Raw genomic sequence first — 21,369 nt, 5'->3', positions numbered from 1 at the left:
GGTCATTGCTTTTTATACATTAAATGCCTTTTCAGCAATTATGGCATATCAGGCCTAAAACTGGACCTGTCCCTTCACATCCACAATATTTCTGTTGCAGTTTGTCACACTTGGCCAATTTTAGCTCATCACTATACCTCCTCCCTTTCAGGCAGGATGGAGCATCTGCCCCCAGCGGGCACTGATGGCGGCTGCCGGAGCGGGCCAGCGGCAGCGCGCGTGCCCTTCTCCGACCTGTGTCGACTCTTTGAGAAGCTGTCGGGCGCGTCGAGCCGGGCGCGCCGGCTGCAGTCATGGGGCAGATTTCTGGCCAGCTACCGGCAGCAGCTGGCGCCAGGCGACTCTGCGCACACGCTGCTGCGCCTGGTGCTGCCGCAGCTGGACCGGCTGCGCGGCCCGTACGGCGCCAAGGAGCGCCGGCTGGCTGACCTGTACGCCGGCGCTCTGCGGCTGGGCCCGGCCAGCGCCGACGCGGACCGGCTACGGCGGCTGGGCTCCGACGGAGGCACGCAGCAGGGCGGCGGCGACTTCGCGCAGACGGTGTTCCACGTGCTGCGGGACCGCTGCCGGGCCGACAGCAGCGGCTGGAGCATGCAGGTGTGCCAACTGACAACGGCCTCTGGCCGCTGGTTTGCACGTGGGCAGTCTTGGGTGATCTTGCTCATGACGTGGTTGGAAAGAAAGGTGGTTGAGGTGGCGGAAATGTGATCGTGACTCTGTGGTGTGTTGGTAGAGTGATAGCGACCTGGGAAGGGGCTGTGACCCTGTCACTCCCCCAGTGCTGTGTTTACGGCCATGATCCTGATGTTGGGAGCGTGACTATAACCCCATGCTGGGATTGTGACACCGACCCCGGCCGGCAGGACGTGGACAGTCGGCTGACGCAGCTGGCTGAGCGTCACCAGTCGTCGGACGTGGCCGGTGTGAAGGCCGTCATGGACGAGCTGGTGCGCTCACTGTCGGCCCGAGAGCAGCTGTGGCTGGTCCGCATCATCCTGGGTGAGGTATGACGCCACTTGCATCACCTTTGGACCCATTCACCACCATTTGGAGGCATGGCTCTGGGCACCTCACTGGAGGACCCACCATATCACCGGCCAGATGTGGTGCTGTGTACCGGACTCTGTAACCCCGCCGCCATCATCGGGAGAAAACATGGTACTGCTTTCCTCACCCCAGACTACCACATGCCTGGGAAACACAGGAAGGGCATGTGTATGCTCGCTCATCCCTACCGCACGCGCAGCAGCAGCCAGCTGCCTGATTTGCCATTCTGTGTGTGCGCTGCTCGCCGCCGTCTTCGTTGTGCGGGGCCATCGTTTGCGCCGTCCTCACCTCGCTCGCCGTCCGTCCGCCGACAGATGCAACTGGGCGTGGGCAGCACGGCCCTGCTGAACGCCTTCCACCCGGACGCGGCCGAGCACTACGGCGTCACGTGCAGCCTGCTGCGGGTGGCCGCCGACCTGGCCGAGCCGGCCGAGCGGCGCGCCGGCCCGGCCGGGCGTCGTCCGCGCACCGGCGTCACCCTCTTCACGCCGTTCAAGTGAGGTGCCGCCGGCGGCCGGGCGGGCGGACTGTCTGACTCGGCCCTGTGGCCTCAAGTTGGCGCCGTCCCTGGTCCCGTGTACTTGGATCAGGCGCTGTCTGCCGTCTTGTGAACTCAGCTCAAGAGCTCCTTCTGCCCCGGCGCTGCCTTTACCCCGGCGCTGCCTCAGCTTTTGTGGCCTTGGGTCACGTGCCGCCTCTGCCCCAGCGCTGCCCCTGCCCTTGCAACCTGGGGTTAGGCTGAACACCTGCCTGTCTGACCTCAAGTCGAGTATCGCCTCCGCTCTGGCGGGCTCAGGTCCGACACTGCCCCTGCTCCTGCCCCTGCGACCCCAGGTCAGTCAGTGGCTCCGCCCTAGCGGCCCAGGTCGGGTCTTGCTGGTTCCCGGGATCCCCAGCTGCCTCGGGATGCCGCCTGCCGGGCTTCGAGTCAGACGGCTGTCCGCTGTCCGGCAGGCCGATGCTGTCCGAGCGCTCCGGCCTGGGGTCGGTCGACAAGCAGATGCGTCACAAGCCGTTCTTCGTGGAGCCCAAGCACGACGGCGAGCGCGTGCAGCTGCACAAGGACGGAGAGAAGTGCGTCAGGAGGGGCGGACGGCCGCACGCCAAGGGTAGCCGCGGGGTTGATCACGTACAGGGCGCCATTGGTGACCATGCAGCTTAATGCTGGTGGTGAGGTCAGGTGACGTGCCCAGCGTTGCCACCAGCTTGCAATGTATTGGGTATGGTGCACAATCCATTTGTGCCTCACAGGAGCGCGGCAGCGGAAATTCGGAGCTGTGTATTCATGAGTACATGCTAATCTTTGGGCGCTGCCTCTCCCGTGCGACGTCCACTGCCCGATAACCCGCGAGCTGAACGGTTTCCTACGGTTATCTCGCAGCCTAGGTCATGGTGGTTACATTACCTCGGTGGCGTGGATCGAAGCCTGGCACTGACCGGGCGCCGGTGCCGGCTGTCGCAGGTACATGTTCTTCTCCCGTGGCGGGTTCGATTTCACCGCCAGCTACGGCGCCTCGCCGGCCGCCGGCTCGCTGGTGCCGCACATCCACCCGCAGTTCAACGCCTCTGTCCGCTCCTGCATCCTGGACGGCGAAATGCTGGTCTGGAACGACATCGAACGACGAGTAATCGTCAAAGCCGAGGCGCCGGACGTGAAGAAGCTGCGGCCTGGCGGCCGGCTCCGCCCGCTGTTCGTTCCGTTTGACCTGGTCTACTTCAACGGCGAGCAGCTCACGGACCGGCCGCTCAGTGAGCGTCTGAGCAAGCTCAAGTCCGTATTTCGGCCGCTAGAGGGCAGACTAGACGTGAACACGCGCATTGAGGCGTCAACGGCGGAGGAGGTGAGTGAGGGCCGAGCTTGTTTTCGTTGTCAAGGCGCCGTTGTTAGCTGCACTGCCGTGTTCAAGGCTGGTGTCCAGTTGTCTGCTCTTTGACAGCACAGTGGGATGGGGGTGGGGTGATGCTGCATCACCTCCAAGCTGGTTTCAGGGTGAAAGACGATCCGACTGAAAGAGTGCGGGTGGTAAGTCTTGTTTGCTGTTTGGTGTAAATGCACGCCGATCCCGTCTTGCCTCCGGTTTGCCGCGTGCGATCTTGTCCGTGCGTTCTATTTCGCGCCCTACACGCTGATGTCCAGCACTGTCGGCGCGCGTCAGTGCGTGCCTGTGGGTGCAGCACGTGCCCCGTTCTGCGTGACAGCGCTCTGCGCCGTCGGCAGGTGGTGAAGGCCCTGAACGAGGCCATCGACCGTCAGGAAGAGGGCCTGATCCTCAAGGATCCCACATCGATGTACTGGCCCAATGAGCGGCGTAAGGGCTGGGCGAAGGTCAAGCCTGACTACGTTAATTCGCTGGTGGACGACCTGGACATGGTCATCATTGGAGGGTGAGGCTACATGACTGAACGTGACCTGGACATCGTCACCATGGAGGGTTTAGTTGGTCTGACTTGGCTTGACGTGCATATTTGTCATCATTGACGGGAGACGACATGAAGTCAGCCAAATGTGTTTCGATCGAGACATTGTTATCATATTAGGGCTAGACTACTCAATCTGACCTCTTCATTGAAGGTGTGACCTGACGCGACCTGGCCTGGCTTGAGCTGATGATTGCGGCCAGAGGCGGACGGCGATTCCGCTCTGACTGTGTTTTTGTTGCTGATTCGCCCACAGGTGCTGCCAGCTATGCATGTCGTCAGAATACAACTAAAGGCGCTTACGAGTCACGTGACGTGCACTGAGGTCGTTTAGTTGAATCTGTCCGGTCTCAGGGCTGATGAATGCCGTCGGCTGCCGTTGGCTGCCACGCAACAGGGAGACAGACCACCGGCAGGTACTGAGGCAGAGGTGTCTGGTGGGGGACCGCCTCCTGTGAGTGTCACGTCTGATAGAGCCCGGCTGCCGGCAGGTACTGAGGCAGAGGTGTCCGGTGGGGGACCGCCTCCTGTGAGTGTCACGTCTGATAGAGCCCGGCTGCCGGCAGGTGCTGGGACGGGAGTGTCCGGTGGGGGACCGCCTCCTGTGAGTGTCACGTCTGATAGAGCCCGGCTGCCGGCAGGTGCTGAGGCAGGAGGTGTCCGGTGGGGGACCGCCTCCTGTGAGTGTCACGTCTGATAGAGCCCGGCCGCCGGCAGGTGCTGGGACGGGAGTGTCCGGCGGAGAGCCGCCTCCTGTGAGTGTCACGTCTGATAGAGCCCGGCTGCCGGCAGGTACTGGGGCAAGGGTGCGCGGCGGGGGACAGTCTGTCAGTTCCTGCTGGGCGCTGCCGAGCCACCGGAGCGGGACGGCGAGCATCCGCAGGTGTTCCTCTCGGCCGGCTGCGTGAGCTCAGGTGCGGTCTGACCCGGCCTTACGCACGCCTCTCTCGGCCTTTCAGGCTCGATGGCGGTGCTTGGTGAACGGTGACTGCGGTGACTCATACTCCTCGTGCGCATGTGCCGAATGCGCGAGCGGTCCAGATAGGGATGGGTTCCCGATATAAGACCAGAAGGATCACATAAGTATAATTCGGATGTGAGGCAGTACAACGACCGGATCGTGTTCACTCGAAATCCCTGATAACTTCCTGCCGCTCACTGTTTAGCTATGGACCGCTGTCGTAGCATGGACCACCGTCGGACTGCGCCGCGCGGAGAGGGCGTGTGCATTTCGATCATTTTGTTCGCCGTTTGTCGAATGCTCCGATCAGATGGTGGTCTTAAGACGCATTACGAATAGTTTGGCCGCATACCACACGTTACGGCCGTCACTACGGGCGCGCCAGGTGGCCGTGGCATGCCCGCTGGCCGTCTGTACACCGCGGCCCCCACCCTCCACTGTCGCTCAGGTCACTAACCGACCGCGGCGTCGGCTTGTGGCGGCAGGCATCACGGACCAGCAGCTGCATCAGCTGCTGCAGCAGCTGATGCCGCACATGCAGCGGACCCGGCGGGACGGCCGGCCGCCGCCCTCTCTGCGCTGGACGCGAGAGAAGCCGGACCTGTACATCGAGCCCAGCCTCAGCCGGGTGCTGCAGGTGGGGCGCACGCCCTCTGACCGTGGGCTGGCGAGGGTGTGACGGCGTGCTGGGGGTGTGAGAGGGGGACTATTCTAACTGTTGAGTAGCAGCGCCGCCGACCCGGCTCAAGACTTTTGGCCTTTCGCTGTTTAAACTAAAGCTTTTGACCATCTCTGTTGTAGCGAACTCTTCCTGACATATGAAGCACCAAAATTATATTTTACACCAGCAGTGACAACGACAGCAGCCTCTTGCTTCACTTAATCACATGCAGGGCCCCCTGCCCGGCATATGCGTGTACAGACCAGTTTTATCAGCCGAGCGTGTGCAGCCAGTGAAGAGGCCAGCTCACCTGTCGCACGCACGTCTGTGCCGCGCACCGTGACTCTGCGGCGCCTGACTCCGTGGCTGCCGCGTGATCCCAGGTGAAGGCCACGGAGCTGGTGGAGTCGTCGTCGCACGCGGCCGGCCTGGTGCCGCGGTTCGCGCGCGTCGTCAGCGCGCGGACGGACAAGGCGTGGCACGAGTGTGTCACCACCACTGAGCTGCGACAGCTGCGCGAGCGCGCCGGCGGCAAACTGGCCGCCGGACACCTCCAGGTCAGCGGAGCTGGCGCCGGCGGCCGGCTGCGTTCCGCGCCGTGTGTCGTGGCCCTGGCTCTCAGGGTGTCTTGTCCACAGCGTGCCTTGGTCCTGGCTCCCAGCGTAACCCCGCCTGCCGCATTTGGTGGCCCTGCCCTTAGTTACTTCTTACCGAAGAGTGCGGTGCTCCTGGCTCCCAGTGCCCCCTTTGTCCACACTTTGTGTTTTCCCTGGTCCTCGTTGTGCAGCGTCCCTGGCCCCTTGCCTGCAGTGTGCAGCGCCCCTGGCTGCCAGTGTGCCTCTGCCCGCAGCATGTGGTAACCTCGGCTCCCAATGCACGTCATCCTGATATGTTAACCGTGGTACTCCGTGTACTCCCGCCCGCAGTCGGTACCGGAGCGGGCCCCGGCTGCGCGGCGCACAGTGGCGCCCTCTCTGCCGGCGCACCTGCGGCCGGCAGACCTCAGGGACGTGCGACCCGCCTCCACCCGCCTGGCCGGCCGCCAGCTCTGCGTCATGACCTGCGATGGCCCCGGGTACGTTCGGCCGGGCGGCGCCGTCAGTCCAGAACCGGCGATGGCTCCTCCCAGGCGGAGCTGGTCGTCGGGGAGATACTGCGCGTTCCGCGGTTTTGTTTTACTGCGTTTCTGTTTCGGTGGCGTTTTTCTCAGAGAAACATTAGTTGGTTGCATCGGGCTTGGAACTGATTGAACAAGATAGCAGTTTGTGGTCTGCTAAAAAGAAACGTAAGTAGCGGTTTTTCCCCAAAAGGCTTATTGCGGAGCTTCAAAATCTATTTCCACTACACTCTACACCTTCAGCTAGATGTATGCATCAGCCATCTTGAGACCGATTATCATCACCGACGTTGACTGAAGTGGTGGGCTGTAGTTACGATAAGTCATTTCCTTTCTCGTAGCCAATCATTTTCACCAATTATTTGTCACAAAAATGACCAATATTGCTAACCCTTGCCATGAAAAACTTCAGAACCCCGAAAAAACTTTGTGTGTGTGTGTGTGTCAGTGGGGCTTTCCGACGTACTCAGCAACTGAGGCTATATGGCATCGCCCGCCTCTCACCCTGGCAGGAAGGGCGGGCACCGCGGGGAATCGAACCCCGTACCTCTGGTTTCCCAGACGCATAGTGGTTAACGCAGATGCAGAAGAAAAACCAGAACCAAATCAGATTCTGGCCTCAAATTTGGCCAGTCTTGATTGAACCTAATTGAAGAGGAACCTTTTTTGTTGATGCCCGCTTCTGCACCACGGCGTTGTCTTTCCTCCAAGATGGTTATCCTCGCCATGAGAAACATTGCGCTGCAACTTCCAGCTGCACGGGCGAAATAACCTTCAAATATCTCGTCTCCGGAGCGACTTACTCCTCGGTTGCTTGCCTTAAGAAAACGTCCACATTTGAGATCATGCGTGCCATGCATTGGCGTTGAATTGGTCATGTGAACTGGTTGATTCACGTTGGTAAGTTGTCGCTTGGAGTCTTTCGATACAGAAAGGATAATGTAAACTTTTTACAGACACGATTTTTGAGCAATTCCGTTTCGTTGTTGGGTACCTGTTTCTGTGAAGTATGCAAAAGGAAATGTTAACGTATTTAACAAAGCAATAATGGTACATCATTCCTGGCTCTCTGTACACCTTTCTGCGAACTCTGCTGTCGTGTTTGGCCTCACAGACAGCGAAAACCCCCTCGGTGATGCAGTTGCTTCGCTTCCATCACCAGGGCCAAGCAGGAGCTGGAGCGGCTGATCCACGGTCTGGGCGGCAGTCTGACGCAGAACCCCACCAGCGATACGTGGTGCGTCATCGCTGATCGCGTCGCTGTCAAGGTTAGTTCCAGCCACCCGACCCCAGCGGGCCGCCGCCGCTGGCGTGTCACTTGACATCGTTCGGGCGTGGCTCTAGGTGTGATCGCTGCTGCGGATTTTCAGTAATAAGTGCGGAGCCAGCTCTCAGAGCCCATTGTGGTGTCGGCAGGAGCAGTCGATGCTCTCTCGCGGCCATTTCCCGGTGTGGTGTCGGCAGGAGCAGTCGATGCTCTCTCGCGGCCATTTCCCGGTGTGGTGTCGGCAGGAGCAGTCGGTGCTCTTCGCGGCCATTTCTCGGTGTGGTGTCGGCAGGAGCGGAGTGTGATTGCCAGTGGCCGCTGTGACGTCGTTCGCTCGGCCTGGGTGCGCCGGGCTGGCTCCGGCCGCCGCCTGCCGCCGTTCGCTCCGGCCGAGATCCTGCACCAGACACCGGCCACGGCGCTCACCACCCAGCTGCACTACGACCAGCACGGCGACAGCTACGCTGAGGACGTGGACGGCGACCAGCTGCGCGCCCTGCTTCAGGGTGAGTACCGCGCCACTGCACCGTGTTGCTGTGCTGTGCGAACGGTGGGGGGGGGGGGGGGGGGGGGGGGGAGGGGTGCTGTATCACTGTGCTAGCGCGACATGACGCGCCTGTGACCTGAAGCTTTCCGCGAAATTTGGGTATTGTGGCGCTTCGTCTTTGATGATCGTGTTTGGTACAGGCATGCCTACCGGTGATGACATGGACGATGGATGTGGAGTCAGCAGCTGATGCTGCTCATGTGTGCATCTGTGACAAAGGAGTGTCGCTGATGGTTTTTTTTGTGTCGCATATGACTGATAGGCGTCTCCGTGACGGTGGTCGTGACGGCGGCGCAGCTGACCTCTGGCGCAGTTGACCTCTGAGCTGTGAGACTGACGCCCGTCCCCGTGGCGCAGGGATGCCGTCCGAGCCCAGACCGCTGCCCAGTCCTCCGCCAGAGCTGACCGCGCTCTTCGAGCACGCGCCCTTCTCGCTGCTGGCCGGGTGCCGCTGCTTCCTGGCGCCACCGCTGCACGGCGCCACCGTCGCCGGTCTTCTGCTGCGGCTGCACGGCGCTCGGCTGGCGCTCCAGCTGGACAATGACGTCAGTCATGTGGTCACCGCCGGGGACACGGATGAGCTGCGCACGCAGAACCGCCTCCGGTCGCGTAAGTTCCACCTGGTTTCGGAGCGCTGGGTGGAGGAGAGCATTGCACAGGGTCGATGGGCGGACGAGCGTGCCTTCCCGCCAGGCTCCTGCCTAGTGGTGCCGCGGCCCTGATGGTGTCGGGGATGGAGAGCGTGCCTTCTGCACTCTCTGTTTGGTGGTGCCGCGTCCTCGAAGGTGCTGGGAACGAAGAGCGTGCCTTCCCCCTCCGTCTGGTGATGCCGCGTCCCTGATGGCGCTGGGAAGGGAGAACGCGCCTTCTGCGCTCTCTGTCTGGTGGTCTGGTGGTGTCACGCTCCTGACAGTGTCGATGGGAGTGCGTAGGGATATCGGCGAGTTTTCAGAATAGGGGGCCACGTATGTGTTGTGATATTTGATCCGCACGTGATTTTTCATTAGCGGCTTTACAATATTTCGAGCACTTTCGGATTCTTCGTAGTGTTTGTGTTATTTGATGTCTTTAATGACAGTTCCCAATACTTTCGAGTTTGACACTAGTCCAGCGGATGTATTAGTCGCTCGCATAATGCTGCTGTGACATGTTGGCTTGGTAAAGAAAGCGCTACCTGATGTAGGTTCATGCCATGAGGTTTCAGCAAGTGGGCGTGATAGTTGAGTCGCTATTTGAGTCGACGTTTAGGCATTCACTGTTCTGTTTTTTTTTATCCCGCGGCGTTGTGCGCGCCTTGATTTGTTCGCAGTGTCGCGTGTCGCACTGTTCTTTCAAGAGACCGCTTATATTGCCTACTTGTTTGGTGTTAATATATTGTTGAGTGACGAAACTAAATCATGGCTTGTATAAAAAGATGAGGTGTGAAGTTTCACCTTATTGTCCAGCAAAGGAAAACTGCGCAACCGATACTGGACCGATCATCGAAATACTGTGGTTGATAGGACACCAGGTGGTGTTTGGTCCACTTCCACTTGCTGAGCAAGGCTCGCAAGGGTATGTATAACTGCTGACGCACTGAAGCCCCACCACCGGACGGCCACCGCTGTTGGTGCACACCCTCGTATCGTGCGGCGAGGACGATTCCAGCGCCACATCCGCACAAGGCTGCCGCGAAATACCAAATGACGTCAGAAGGATCACGGGCTGAAGCAGATGAGGTCAGGAGCCTCACGGTGGGCTCAACCAGAGGCCCATTTCCGTCTTACGGTCTCTTGGGGATCTAAGGACCACTTATGGAGCCTTTCAGCTGAGCTGAGACTGTACAAAACACGAAGGTCAGGAGGAATTGCTTGATGCTTGATGCAAGGGCCTTTGAGGTCACTTGTAACGTTTCAGTTTCCCAGAGTACGAGCACCGTTAAAGGTTCTGAGCATTTGCATGTTGCGTTTCAGCGATTTCTTGACATCCTTTAGCTAGTAATTTCCCTCATGTTAGACGCCGGCTATTGTGACCACGCAAGGTCAAATCGGAAAAAAACACTGCTTAATGAATTCACTGCTTACATCTAATATGGTCTCCAATGTCCTGGTATTCTGATTCCTCATAACCAGTGTGCTCCGTGCAGGGAAGTAGTTTCGTAAAATGAGTTCGGGGGTTGCAAGCAGTAAAAAATGACGAAACCTACCACCGACACACACAAACAAAACGGGCTTCTCCTCGGCACTTAGCCCACGTTCTTCTCAAAGACGAGAGAGGGGGCTGGAGCCCCTCCGCGGCTGAAAAGGAAACTGCATCCCTGCCTCCGCGCCACAGCCGCTGTCCGGGTCCGCGCAGCGTGTCTCTGGTGTCGGGCCTAACATGTCTCTTCAAGTGTCCCAGCCGGCTGCAGCGCTGCTGGCGTCCGGGTCTGCATTGCCGCCACTGGTGTCGTGGTTTTCTTCAGCACTGCCAACGTCGATTGTTCTGGCCTTCTTCGCCTCCAGTAATATTTGCACCTGCCTGTCTCGTCATAACCGTTGCCCGGGTTAGTGCGTCGTTGCCAGTGTTCTCTTGGCACCGACAATGCACTATCGGTAGTTCCCGGCCTTGTCCCTGCCACCGACGGTATCTTGGTGACCGGTTGCGATGTCTGCTGGACACTACCAGCGCGCAGGCCCCCGGCCGCCGGGCACGCAACATCATTTAGACTCAGCCACGTTAAATGATAGGCATTATGACCCACCTGCTCGCATGGAGTGAAAGGTGGTCACAAGTATTTTACCAATTTTTGGCAAACGGACCAAGATGATTGTTGTCCGTACCCACGCCACAAGCGGTGAATATAGGTGCACAGGAAGTGAGGTGCGCCCCAGCTTAGTGTCCCAGTGACGTCATTTTCGGACCTTGACAGAGTATTATTTTATGCACGCGTACAGTTGACACCTTGGAACATGCGGCATTCACATCAACATTTCGCGCGACGGCGATGTGTTGTTTTAGGCGGTGGTGGCACGGGCAATAATATACTGGGTTTGATACCATTAAAAAATCTGCTGCTATTTCCATGTGCCTCAGCACAAAGGATATTGCGCATTTATGATGCAGAAATGTTTCTACAGTGGTGAGAAGAAAGCTTGCGTTCATATATTGGGATCTGCACACCTGACGTAGCCCAGTTGGCGAACATAGATTGTTTTTAACGTTCAGCTTCGAAATGAATACAGATGTGATCAATTCTCTTGAGAAAGTGGGACCAGAACATATTGAGGAGCTCCTCAACAGATTATCAAACCAGGTGAGTTATGATGCATCAGTACATACTGCCTGAATCTATACTGGGTGTCACAGGCTCTGTTTTGGAGAAATATGTAGTGCTCTATGTAATATTTTAAAGCTTCCTGAACTTTCAATTTCATCAGACTTTTGCATGGACCATCAAAGGTATACCAAGACATGTTTGTTGGTCATACCAATTTGGTAATGAAACAGGTTTTGTAGGTTATTCAAATGTGGTAGTGAAATGTAGTTGGCCCAGATGTGCTGTGATATGTTATTGGAATTATAATGAGTTGTCTTTTGCATGAAATCATGCTCAGCTGATGTCAGTCAATTGCAAGTCATCTAGCACAAGAAATGTCAGAATATCTGGGGTGTTGCTTGTGCTCATTGACTTTTGCATAATTATTTGTTTGGTTGTGTTTGTTTACTTTTGATTAAAGGTGTGATATACTGCATGATGTGACAAGTAGATAAGTGGTAAAAAGCTGTCAGGTTTGATCATGTAGGCATCTGTAAATAATGCTCATGCTGAAGTTGGATGATCAGAGTTTTGTTGAAATCAAAGTTTGCACAAACCACTTGGTTTAGAAAACTGGTTCATGCAGGGCACTTCCCAAAAGACTGCTATGATGGATGTGTAAAAATTTGATAATTGATAAAGTTATATGTGCCATGGCACCTACCAGTCATGCAGTCTCCTGAGTTTATAAATTAAGATTTTCAGGGCAGCCAAAGTATTGTTTACCCCAGTGTTTTGCAAATATTATTTAATCATTTAGCAGGCTGCTTAAGAAGGATGTCACTCAGTGTATATTCAGCCAGCCAGGCACCCCAATAAGTTGTTCATTTGGTGTCAGGTCTGTGGTGATGCATTGAAAGGATGACCTAAAGAGTCCAGCACCCATATTGGAACCTTCCTCAATCATTTTTGGGGAAGTGTGACTGCTGCTTCCAAGTGTAGCACATCTTGTTAATAGCTTCTTAAACCAGTGGGGGCTGTAAATTGCAGAGTGCATATAAATAGGCTTGTAACTTATCTTTAGTGGGCTCAATTCTGTGTTCAGGTATATTTGGACACATATTTTGAAATGAATCAGCTGTGTGACTAAAACCTAAATGAATGTGCACTTCTTCCTCTCATCCAGCTGCCATCCAAAATAAATACTTTCTCTGCACTGCACTTGGCACAAGTGTGAAGAGAGGTTGGCTCATCTTAGCTCCTAGCTCACTTTGCTGGTCATTGTATTATTTGTTTGAACCTTGAGACTTTCTTTTGCTGACTAGGCACAGGCAAGCTGAAAAGTTAAGGACCTTTGGCTGAACATCACTATTGCATGACAAAGTTGAGTTTTCCCATCATTAAGTACTGCCAACTGACTAGTCCACCTGTCACCAGTTGAATGGCGTGTTCGAGTTCCCTGAGCTGGCGGCGGAGGGCCGCCGGGAGCGGGTGTGGCGCTGCCTGTTCAGGTGGCTGGAGGCTGACGGCGCCGGCGCCGCCGTCCGTCGGGCGGCGCTCGGTCTGCTCCGCATCCTCACGTGAGTCCTCATGCCAGGCTGAGGCGGCGTCTGTCGCACAGCGCAAACCCACGGCCACGCCGACGCAGTGTCTCATACGTCCATCGCCCTATGTCGTGGAAAGGCATACTCCTCGGCGAGCACCAGCGGAATCTGTCCAGGCGCGTCCCAGGTGCCGCCACCGTTTCTCCGTGTGCTGCCGATGCTGCTGTGGCGGTGCTGGGGGTGACCGGCGGGCGGCGTGCCGGCAGCCGGGACAAGGATGGCCTGGACCGGCTGGTCAGCCGGCAGCGCGTGGAGCGGCTGGTGGTGCTGGCCGGACTACAGACACAAGACAGCCTGGAGGAGCGGCCCGACAACAACCCCGACTACACGGGTGCGTTACTGGTAACCTCAGCGACGCTGGGGCAGCGTTAGCGCTTGACGTAACGACGGTGATGTGGTGTCAGTCGCTGCGCCTCGAACGAACTGATCCCAACAAAGCCAGCATGTAGCGTCTCATGAGCATCAGGCGACGGCCCGACCGTGTGCTGACGCCATCTGCCGGCCGCAGTGGTGGAGGAGGCGGTCAAGTGCCTGTGTAACCTGAGCCACCAGAGCCGGGCGGCGCGCCAGCTGGCCGCCCAGAGCGCCGCCTGCCTGCAGGGCCTGACGCTGCGCCTGCGCGCCTTCCGCGAGCCCGAGCTCACGCACGGTGTCAAGCTGTTCTCCGTGCGGCTGCTCTTCCTGCTGGCCACCCTGTGCCCGGAGATCAGGTGAGGAGGCCAGCTGGCCACCCTGTGCCCAGAGGGCAGATGAGAGGCTGGCTGGCCACCTGTGTCTGGAGATAAGATGAGAGGATGGCTGGCCACCCTGCGTCCGGAGATCAGGCGTGGCCGACTGGCCACCCTTTGCTCGACTGGCCGGCTACCCCGCAATTCGTGACTTGGGCCTTTCTCTCCATACCAATATGCGTTGAACCGACATAATGAAGTCGTGGTATTAGCAAAGGAGCTATGCAAAGAATGTACAGACATTCATATAGACCATGCAAGTACCATGCAGCATGCATAATCACAGATTTCCCACAGACAGCGAGCAGCCGAACCTGTTTCCTTCCACCGCGAATGTCCGCTCTCAGCGGCGCGTCCGCTTGCCCACCCTATCTCACCGGGGGCCCGTCTTGACGCAGGCCAGCGCTGGTGCACGACTACCACGGTCTGACGTACATGACGGAGGTGCTGGACCTGCTGCTGAGCACGTGCATCGCCGCTCCGGCCGGCCCGGCCGACGTCAGGGTGGGCAGCCGGCGGCGGGTCAGACCTGGCCACTGCCTTCGTGATCCTGTGATACGCTTGTGGTTGTCTGTCCGTCGCAGCTGTGAGAACTTTGTGATTTGTGGTTTGCGTTTTGTTGTTCAGGGACCCAAGACGTGTTAAGATCGTTCTGGATAATGATGTTTCCGCCTTATCATTTCGCAATATCAAACTGATTGGGCGCCTCCACGTTGACTGTCCAGAAGTTCCCGGCCTTTGACCACTGGCTGAGAAGCATCTAGTCGCTTGGGCTCAATTTGCACTATCTGGCGATGTGGCTCATGTTTAAGGATTTGAGGTACAGTGACCGTGACTTCGTCGCTGTGCCACACCTTCGTGCCCACGGTGGCCAGCTGGGCTGAGCTCTGGTGAGCCTGTCACGACTGCGGCAGGCGCGGGGCGTCGAGCTGGCCTCCGAGGTGCTGAAGACGGTGTACGCCCTCTCGGTGTCGCTTGCCTCGCCCGACGAGGAGGACGAGGGCCACCTGATGCGACTGACCGAGGTGCTGCGCGAGTACCTGGTGCTGCCGCACAGCCCGGCCGACCTGCTCAAGTGAGACCCCCTTCCCCATCCCTTTCCCGATACCGAACGGCTGGTCTGGTTAGAGCAGCCTGGGGGGAGGCGCGTTGGCGTTGCCTGCATGCCGGTTGTGATACGGGATATGACGGCTTTTCGCCATGTTAGGGATTTTGTCAAACTTTCGTCGATTTTCTTAGTCTAAATTTGGCCGCGTGTTTTGCTGGAATGGCTCTTGCATCGAAGTCTTCGCTGCTGGTGGCTTGTTGCGAAGGTTCTGTTCCTGCCACCTCGGTAGATAATTCCAATACTATGGACAATTTTTTTCCAGCGAATTTTAGCATGCTGCGCAGTGCCGCGCCCTGGCCGACCGTGTTGCACTGCTGCCCTCTTGGCCAACTGCCAGTTGACCGTCAGTGTCTGGCCGCACCAGCTGGGTTTCGAAACACATCCCTCCGTGCCTGCCACACATTGGCCAGAGCGCTCGATGCTCTATCAACCGAGCTGGAAAGACGAAGACAGGCTTATCGGCACACCGGGAGCTGTACTCTACGCTCGCACCGCTCCTCGTTAGCGCGATGAAAAACTTTCTTTCGAAATTTTTGGTATTTGCGGGATGTCCCGCAGCTGTCTGAAGGATGTTTTTTCAAGTGGACGCTTGTGACGGAATATAGGCTTGGCATTATTTTGCTGGTTGTGTTGTATGCATAGACGCCCGAAACGACGTGACTAATGCTGATACGTGCCATAAGGAGGACCCTAAACCATCCCATACGGACCTAAAACTCAGACTACCATGCCATTCCTACCACGGTATGCCGGCGAGCTGTGGAGGCTCGTACTGACAGTTCAGGTCGAGCTCAGGCGGAGTGACCGGCTGAGGTTGGAGTGCGGCTGGTGACGGTGCGTCTGTGTTTCAGCTACGTGGTGCAGGTGCTGACGACGGTGCCGTCCAGCTGTTACACGGCGCTGGTGGTTCCGGAGACGGCCGGCGCCCGGGCCGACGCCGAGGGCGACACGGCCGCGCTCGACGCTGTGCTCGGCATCCTCACTGACAAGATACAGCAGGTGAGCTCACTGCCGTGTGGTGCTGGATGGGGGTGTGCTGTGCGGTGTGGTGCTGGACCGGGGTGTGCTGTGCCGTGTAGTGCTGGACTGGGGTGTGCTGTGCCATGCAGTGCTGGACTGGGATGTGCTGTGCCCTGTTGCGCTCCGTGCAGTGTGGTGCTGGGGTCAGTTGCCTACCATGTTGTTCTGTGCTGTGCTGTGATGTGATGTGAGGTTGTGGTGTGATGGCCAAGTGGCTAGCGCGTCGGGCGCCCATGTGGGGCTCGAGTTCGAATCCCGCCTGCGCCAGGTCCCTGAGCGCCGATATGGCCGACGCAGTCGATGGCGTTTCAGGAAAGGGACGTGGTGATGTGCGTCACATTCATTTAAAACGTGATGTGATGCGTTTAGCTCCTGCCTTCACCGCGCCGCATTGTGTGATGCTGTGCTTACATCGTACTTTGCTGTATTCTGCTGCATCGCGCTGTCCTGATGAGCGTACAAAATGGTCTGTTCTGCCCTTGCCGTGATCACGTCGAGCTAGCGTCAGCTGCCTGATACGGCTGAGAAGCTGTGGCGTCTGAGTGCGCCCTGCGGCTCTGTGTGACGCCTCCTGTCTCCGCCCGCCGCCGCCGCTGTCGCGCACGTGCATGACCCTAACGCCTGCCCTGGCGCCGGCCGCCAGCCGCAGTCGGCCGTCAGCCAGCGGGAGCAGCTGACGCCCGTGCTGCTGCTGCTCTGCCACTCCAGCAAGGCGTGCCGCACCATCCGGCGCTACTTCAGGGTCAAGGTGACGGCGCCGCCGGCTGGGAGCCGGCCGACGACGAGGAGCGAGCGCGGTCCGCAGCGTCTGGCTGTGGGACGGTGGACTGTGGGGGCGGGGTGTGTGATCTGTGGGCCAGTCGAGCGAGACTAGGGGGTGGGCCGTCCTGAGGCGCCGCTCATTGCTGGCACCAGGTGCCGACTGTCAGTTTGAAGACAAGTTTGGTGAGGTATGGAATGTTTATTTATTGCCGGCCCGTTTAGTGGACTTCGGTGAAGCGTGGATGTGCGGAGACGGGTTCAATTAAAGTTCTGTCTGGAACGCCAGGTGTGCTTGAGGCATTTAGAAGGCGTTACATCTGTTAGGATTTCACTTCTGACTGCGGCTTTTGTGCGCTCAGATGGGACCGACCGCGTGTGGTGGCCATGTCGAAGCATGCGCATTTGCTTGGCGCGTCCTCCAGCAGAGAACTTCGGCTGTAACCACTGTAACCGTTTGGCCGTGTTTCAGATCCTGCCGCCGAGACGAGACGTTATGCTTCGTCCCGAGCAGGGCAACTCGCTGAAGAGTCAGCTGGTCAAGCTGATGACCTCGCCGGTGTCAGAGGTCAAGGACCTGGCCGCTCACTTCCTCTTCATCCTGTGCAAGGAGGACGGTATGGCTGAGGAGCATCTGGAGGCACCGGGCTGTGGATTTCGTGGTCAAGTGTCACATTTGTGTACTGTCTCGACCCGCCCTCAACGCCGCACTTCCACGTTTGACGTCAGTGATTATCAGTTGTGCGTCTCTGACCTGGCCGCGCGGACAGGACCCACCGGAGTCCCGTTTGTCGTCAGCTGACGTCCTCGGACCGCCTGATGGGCGCCGGTGTGGTTACCGCTGTGTTAGCTCTCCCATCCATCTGGGCGCCGCGCCCGCCGCGCCCCTGGCGTGACGCTGGTTTGACTGTCAACAGTGGGGCGCTTCGTCAAGTACACGGGCTACGGGAACGCGGCTGGCCTGCTGGCGGCGCGCGGCCTCATGCTGGGCGGACCGCGCAGCGCCGGCTACTCCTCCGACTCCGACTCCGACACGGACGAGTACGTCCAGTACCGGGACAGGTCAGTACGGGGACACGGCACGGGAGAGTACGTCCAGCACCGGGGCAGGTCAGTACGGGGACGCGGCACGGGAGAGAACGCCCAGTACCGGGACAGGCCAGTACCGGGACATCCCACGGAGGAGTACGCCCAGCACCGGGACAGGTCAGTATCGGGACACCACACGGAGAAGTACGCCCAGCATCGGGGCAGATCAGTACCGGGACACCGCACGGAGGAGTACACCCAGCACCGGGACAGGTCAGTACCGGAACATGACGTGAGTGAGTACACCCAGAACTGGGACAGGTCAGCGCCGGGACTCCACACGGAGGAGTACGCTGAGCACCGGGACAGGTCAGTACCGGGACACCACACGGAGGAGTACGCCCAGCGCCGAGGCAGGCCAGTACCGGGACTCCACACGGAGTAGTACGCCCAGCACCGGGACCTGTCAGTGCCGGATCACGATGTGGATGAATACGCGCAGCGCCGGGGCAGGTCGGCACCGGGGCACCGCGCGGAGGAGTGCGCCCAGCACCGGGATAGGTCAGTACCGGAACGACGTCAGCGGTGCGATAAGTCGGAGTCGAAAGAGGTCAGTACCGGGACAGGTCAGTACCGGATCACGACGTGGATGAGTACGCCCAGTACCGGGACAGGTACCGGGACCGGGATGCCGTGAGTGGTGGGTGGAATTCAGAGCACAACGCAGCGGGTAGGCTCCATTGGTCGCGATATATTCGAGGACGCGTTTTTCCACCGCTTCGGGATGTCTGGCGGCGAGCTCCAGCTAGCGAGTGGTGTACCTGACAGTAGATTTTATTAACCACATTTCCTGTTTGTGGGTCTCGGTTTCCTCCACGTTGTGTCAGCTTTGGACGCCGCGCCAAACAACGTTAACGCACACGCACACGTGTTTCGACGCGGCCTCGCCTCGGGAGGCGGCCATCGTGGGTCCGGCCAGGACCCCGTCTGGTCGCGCCCTGCCGTCGCCACGCCGGGTCTCACTGGTGCCCTGCTGCCCGGCCAGGATGGACCCGGTCACGGGTCGGGTGGAGCCTGAGCAGTCCGACCCCATGGAGGGCATGTCCGAGGAGCGCAAGGAGCACGAGGCCGAGAAGCTGGCCAACCTCATCAGCAAGTCAATTGAGTGAGTGTGCAGTCGGGCCGCCGCCGCTGCTGCCGCCGCCTGGCGGACGGCTACGGAACGGTCTCCGTACGCACGGACGGCCGCAGGGCGTCGTTATCGGCGTGAATGCGCGTCGGTTGTGGTCGCGGCTCAGAGTGAAGCCAAACACGCGCATGATCACTGGGGACTCCATACTGTTTCGCATGGCATTATCGAGTGCCCAAACGGCCTTATCGATATACATCATTTGCATGATCGCTATCTAATTTGCGTTTGGCTCAGGCTACGTCGATTGCATGAGATCAAAAGTGTATCTGACACACATTTTAAACCTCGTCTTACAGCAGTTATGTCATCGAGTAATTCCACTCTTCGAGACTTGTTCATGTAAGGGGACGGAGAGGGAAGCGTATGACTGGCCAGCCAAGGGATGAGGGGGGGGGGGGGGGGGTGGGAAGCGTACGACTGGCCAGCGAAGCATGGGGAGGGAAGCGCATGACTAGCCAGCCGTCCTGAGGCAGACTCCGCGAGCATGGCCTGTACGCGCGTCCGCCCCGTTTTCAGCCTCGGCCTCATCCAGCCGTGTCGGATCGGGGAGGACGGCAAGCCCCACCCCATCTCCCACGTGCTGGAGCTGCAAGACCAAGCAGAGCCGGCAGCTGGCAGCGACGACGAATAGCGGCGGGCGGCGTCGGTGAGCCGTGTCCAGTCCGCGCCGCGTCCCGTGGCGGGAGCCTCGCCCTCCGCCCTCCACCGACCGCGTACCCGGCCCGGTCGACTGCGCGGGTCTAGGACCGGTCCAGCTGCCATCCCGTTCGTGCTGGCTCAGCGGGAGACATCGACGCTGCGTGCTTCGGCGCTCCGCCGAAGTCAGACCGCACCGGCGACGGTCTGAGCGGCATCAGGTCGATTCGGGCGAACGCTGCCCGGCGTGCCGTGCGCGTGGATCGAGGGTGCTTCGCGGAGCTGCACGGCGCCAGCCGGCGGGTTTCCGCTGCCGGCCCGGCCCGCTGCCGCTCGCGGCCGCTGCTCAGCCGGCGAGGCCATGGCGGCACCGCCTAGTGCCCCGCTCACATCTTCCTATAGCGGGCGCCGCGTGCCGACTGCCCCAGTGGCGTGGACGCCTCTGGCCGGCGGATCGCGTTCTCCCCGTGTCGCTTGTATTGTCATGTAGTACCTCCGTTCCCCGTCAGATGTCGGGCTGGCCCGATCCGAGCTCTGCAGTGGCGCGCTTGCCGCGACGGGTGGATGGCGCTGGTATGGTGCAGACACGGCGCACGGCCCTGGTGCTGTAGGCGGAGGGGGGTGGGGCCGACAGTGCGGGGCTGCGCGCCCCTCCGGTCGTGTGGCCGGCGCCGGCCGGCCTCTGTCCGTCACTGGCTGCTGCCTGGGGAGCATCGCTGCCGGCCGGCCGTGACAGCTCGGGCCGCGCGCTGGGAGGGGTATCAGCGAGGCGCTGCCTGCGGGGGGAGGGGGGGGGGGGGGGTGACAGTAGGTCCAGTCCGCCTTTCCATCGCTACTGCCGATGCGTATGCAGCACGAGCGATGTAGAAATCACGGCCAGGATGGACGATGGCAAAGCGATGTGCTTTGCTTGCGTGTATTAAGTCATTCAAGCCTAGGCATTATATCTTGACGGTGAAAAACCAATGAGTGATGTTCCGCTTGCATGCGTTAGTTATCCGTACGTAGGTATTATTTTTTGAGCTGACGTCATGTTTTGAAGCGTTTTCACCACCATCGGAGGGTTTTGCCTCCTGATCTCGAACTAGCAATGTGGCGAGCTTTGCTAAGCGTCGTTGTGGAAGTTGTGCCGAAATGCTGCCGTCATGACGTCATCCAAACGGTCCCAAGAGGGCTTTAATTGTTGTGCTTTGCAAGATATATGAGTTTTTAAGTGTCGTCTACCAGCTGAATATGATCCGTTTTTATGTCACCGAAATACATGTTTAAGAAAGGTGTTGAGAGGATGCATTCGCGGCAGAATGAAGCATGCCAGGCTTATGCACGGTGATCTCTTGAATAAAAAGGGGGTTTATTGCATAGGCTTGATTCGGAAATTATTGTCACTCCATCAACGCCATTTTGCTTCATGTGAGAAAATCAGTGATCTGCGACGCTTCTTCGCTTTTCGCATTCTTTGCGTCCGCATAATAAATGGAAGGAGAGTTGGCGTTACTACAGATAGCACCAGGCTGTAAAGGTTCTCTGGTTGTGTGATCCCAAACTGAAAGCATCAATCATTCTGTCCCTGGCGCCAACGACTGCCTGTGCTGTCACTGGACAGTGTTGGCCGTCAACTGCAGCATCAACTGGAACATTGCCATATCAGCATAAAACGGCGCAGCCCGGTCGTTTGATGCCGGCCACCCGGTAGATTTAGGGCCACGCCAACGTAGTCAATGTGATTGCCGTGGTGCTAGCGCAGCATATGTAGAATGTGTGGCAATCGCAAAAGAGGGGAGTCTTTCATTCAGTGTCCGTAGTTAGCTCCTACCAACCGACGTACTCTGACGTCAACTTGAAATATGTGCAGATATCAACTTGAGACAGGCGGAGAACTGGACCGACGTGAGGAGAGCAAGGATTGGCAAGCCCAGTGCAGGCGATATGGTTCATTTCATTGGACAGCGAAAGGCGATGTGGCGATATGGAAAACAATTCATTAGATGTGGAGACGTTGTAACAGCCGGCTACGACAGGCGCCGAGTGATGTGAAATGGTGCTGGAAAATAAAAAGGG

General features: G+C 58.5%; 2 protein-coding genes across 2 annotated transcripts; both read left to right on the top strand.

Moving 5' to 3' along the window:
• Positions 1–342: 342 nt before the first annotated feature.
• LOC119091489 (DNA ligase 4) lies at positions 343–9,398 on the top strand (the record flags this gene model as incomplete). The annotated part of the gene is made up of 14 exons (XM_037214290.1): positions 343–431; positions 465–597; positions 864–1,004; positions 1,362–1,543; positions 2,002–2,121; positions 2,510–2,888; positions 3,266–3,432; positions 4,258–4,379; positions 4,912–5,063; positions 5,471–5,644; positions 6,014–6,162; positions 7,367–7,472; positions 7,764–7,977; positions 8,376–9,398. Coding segments are annotated over 14 exons (2,493 nt in total), but the record flags the coding sequence as incomplete, so codon positions are not given.
• Positions 9,399–10,981: 1,583 nt separating this feature from the next.
• LOC119092662 (synembryn-A) lies at positions 10,982–20,074 on the top strand. The gene is made up of 12 exons (XM_037215624.1): positions 10,982–11,292; positions 12,673–12,815; positions 13,046–13,170; positions 13,348–13,549; positions 13,966–14,071; positions 14,482–14,642; positions 15,527–15,674; positions 16,339–16,443; positions 16,927–17,071; positions 17,372–17,516; positions 18,529–18,648; positions 19,192–20,074. The coding sequence occupies exons 1-12, from the start codon at positions 11,212–11,214 to the stop codon at positions 19,304–19,306; spliced, it is 1,596 nt and encodes a 531-aa protein (XP_037071519.1). The 5' UTR covers positions 10,982–11,211; the 3' UTR covers positions 19,307–20,074.
• The last annotated feature ends 1,295 nt before the right edge of the window (positions 20,075–21,369 follow it).

The sequence above is a fragment of the Pollicipes pollicipes genome, unplaced genomic scaffold (assembly GCF_011947565.3).
Source record: "Pollicipes pollicipes isolate AB1234 unplaced genomic scaffold, Ppol_2.1 Scaffold_3447;HRSCAF=4054_pilon_pilon_pilon, whole genome shotgun sequence".
Classification (NCBI taxonomy): domain Eukaryota; kingdom Metazoa; phylum Arthropoda; class Thecostraca; order Pollicipedomorpha; family Pollicipedidae; genus Pollicipes; species Pollicipes pollicipes.
The sequence above is the reverse complement of the archived record's forward strand: the minus strand, read 5'-3'. Positions and strand labels throughout refer to the sequence as shown.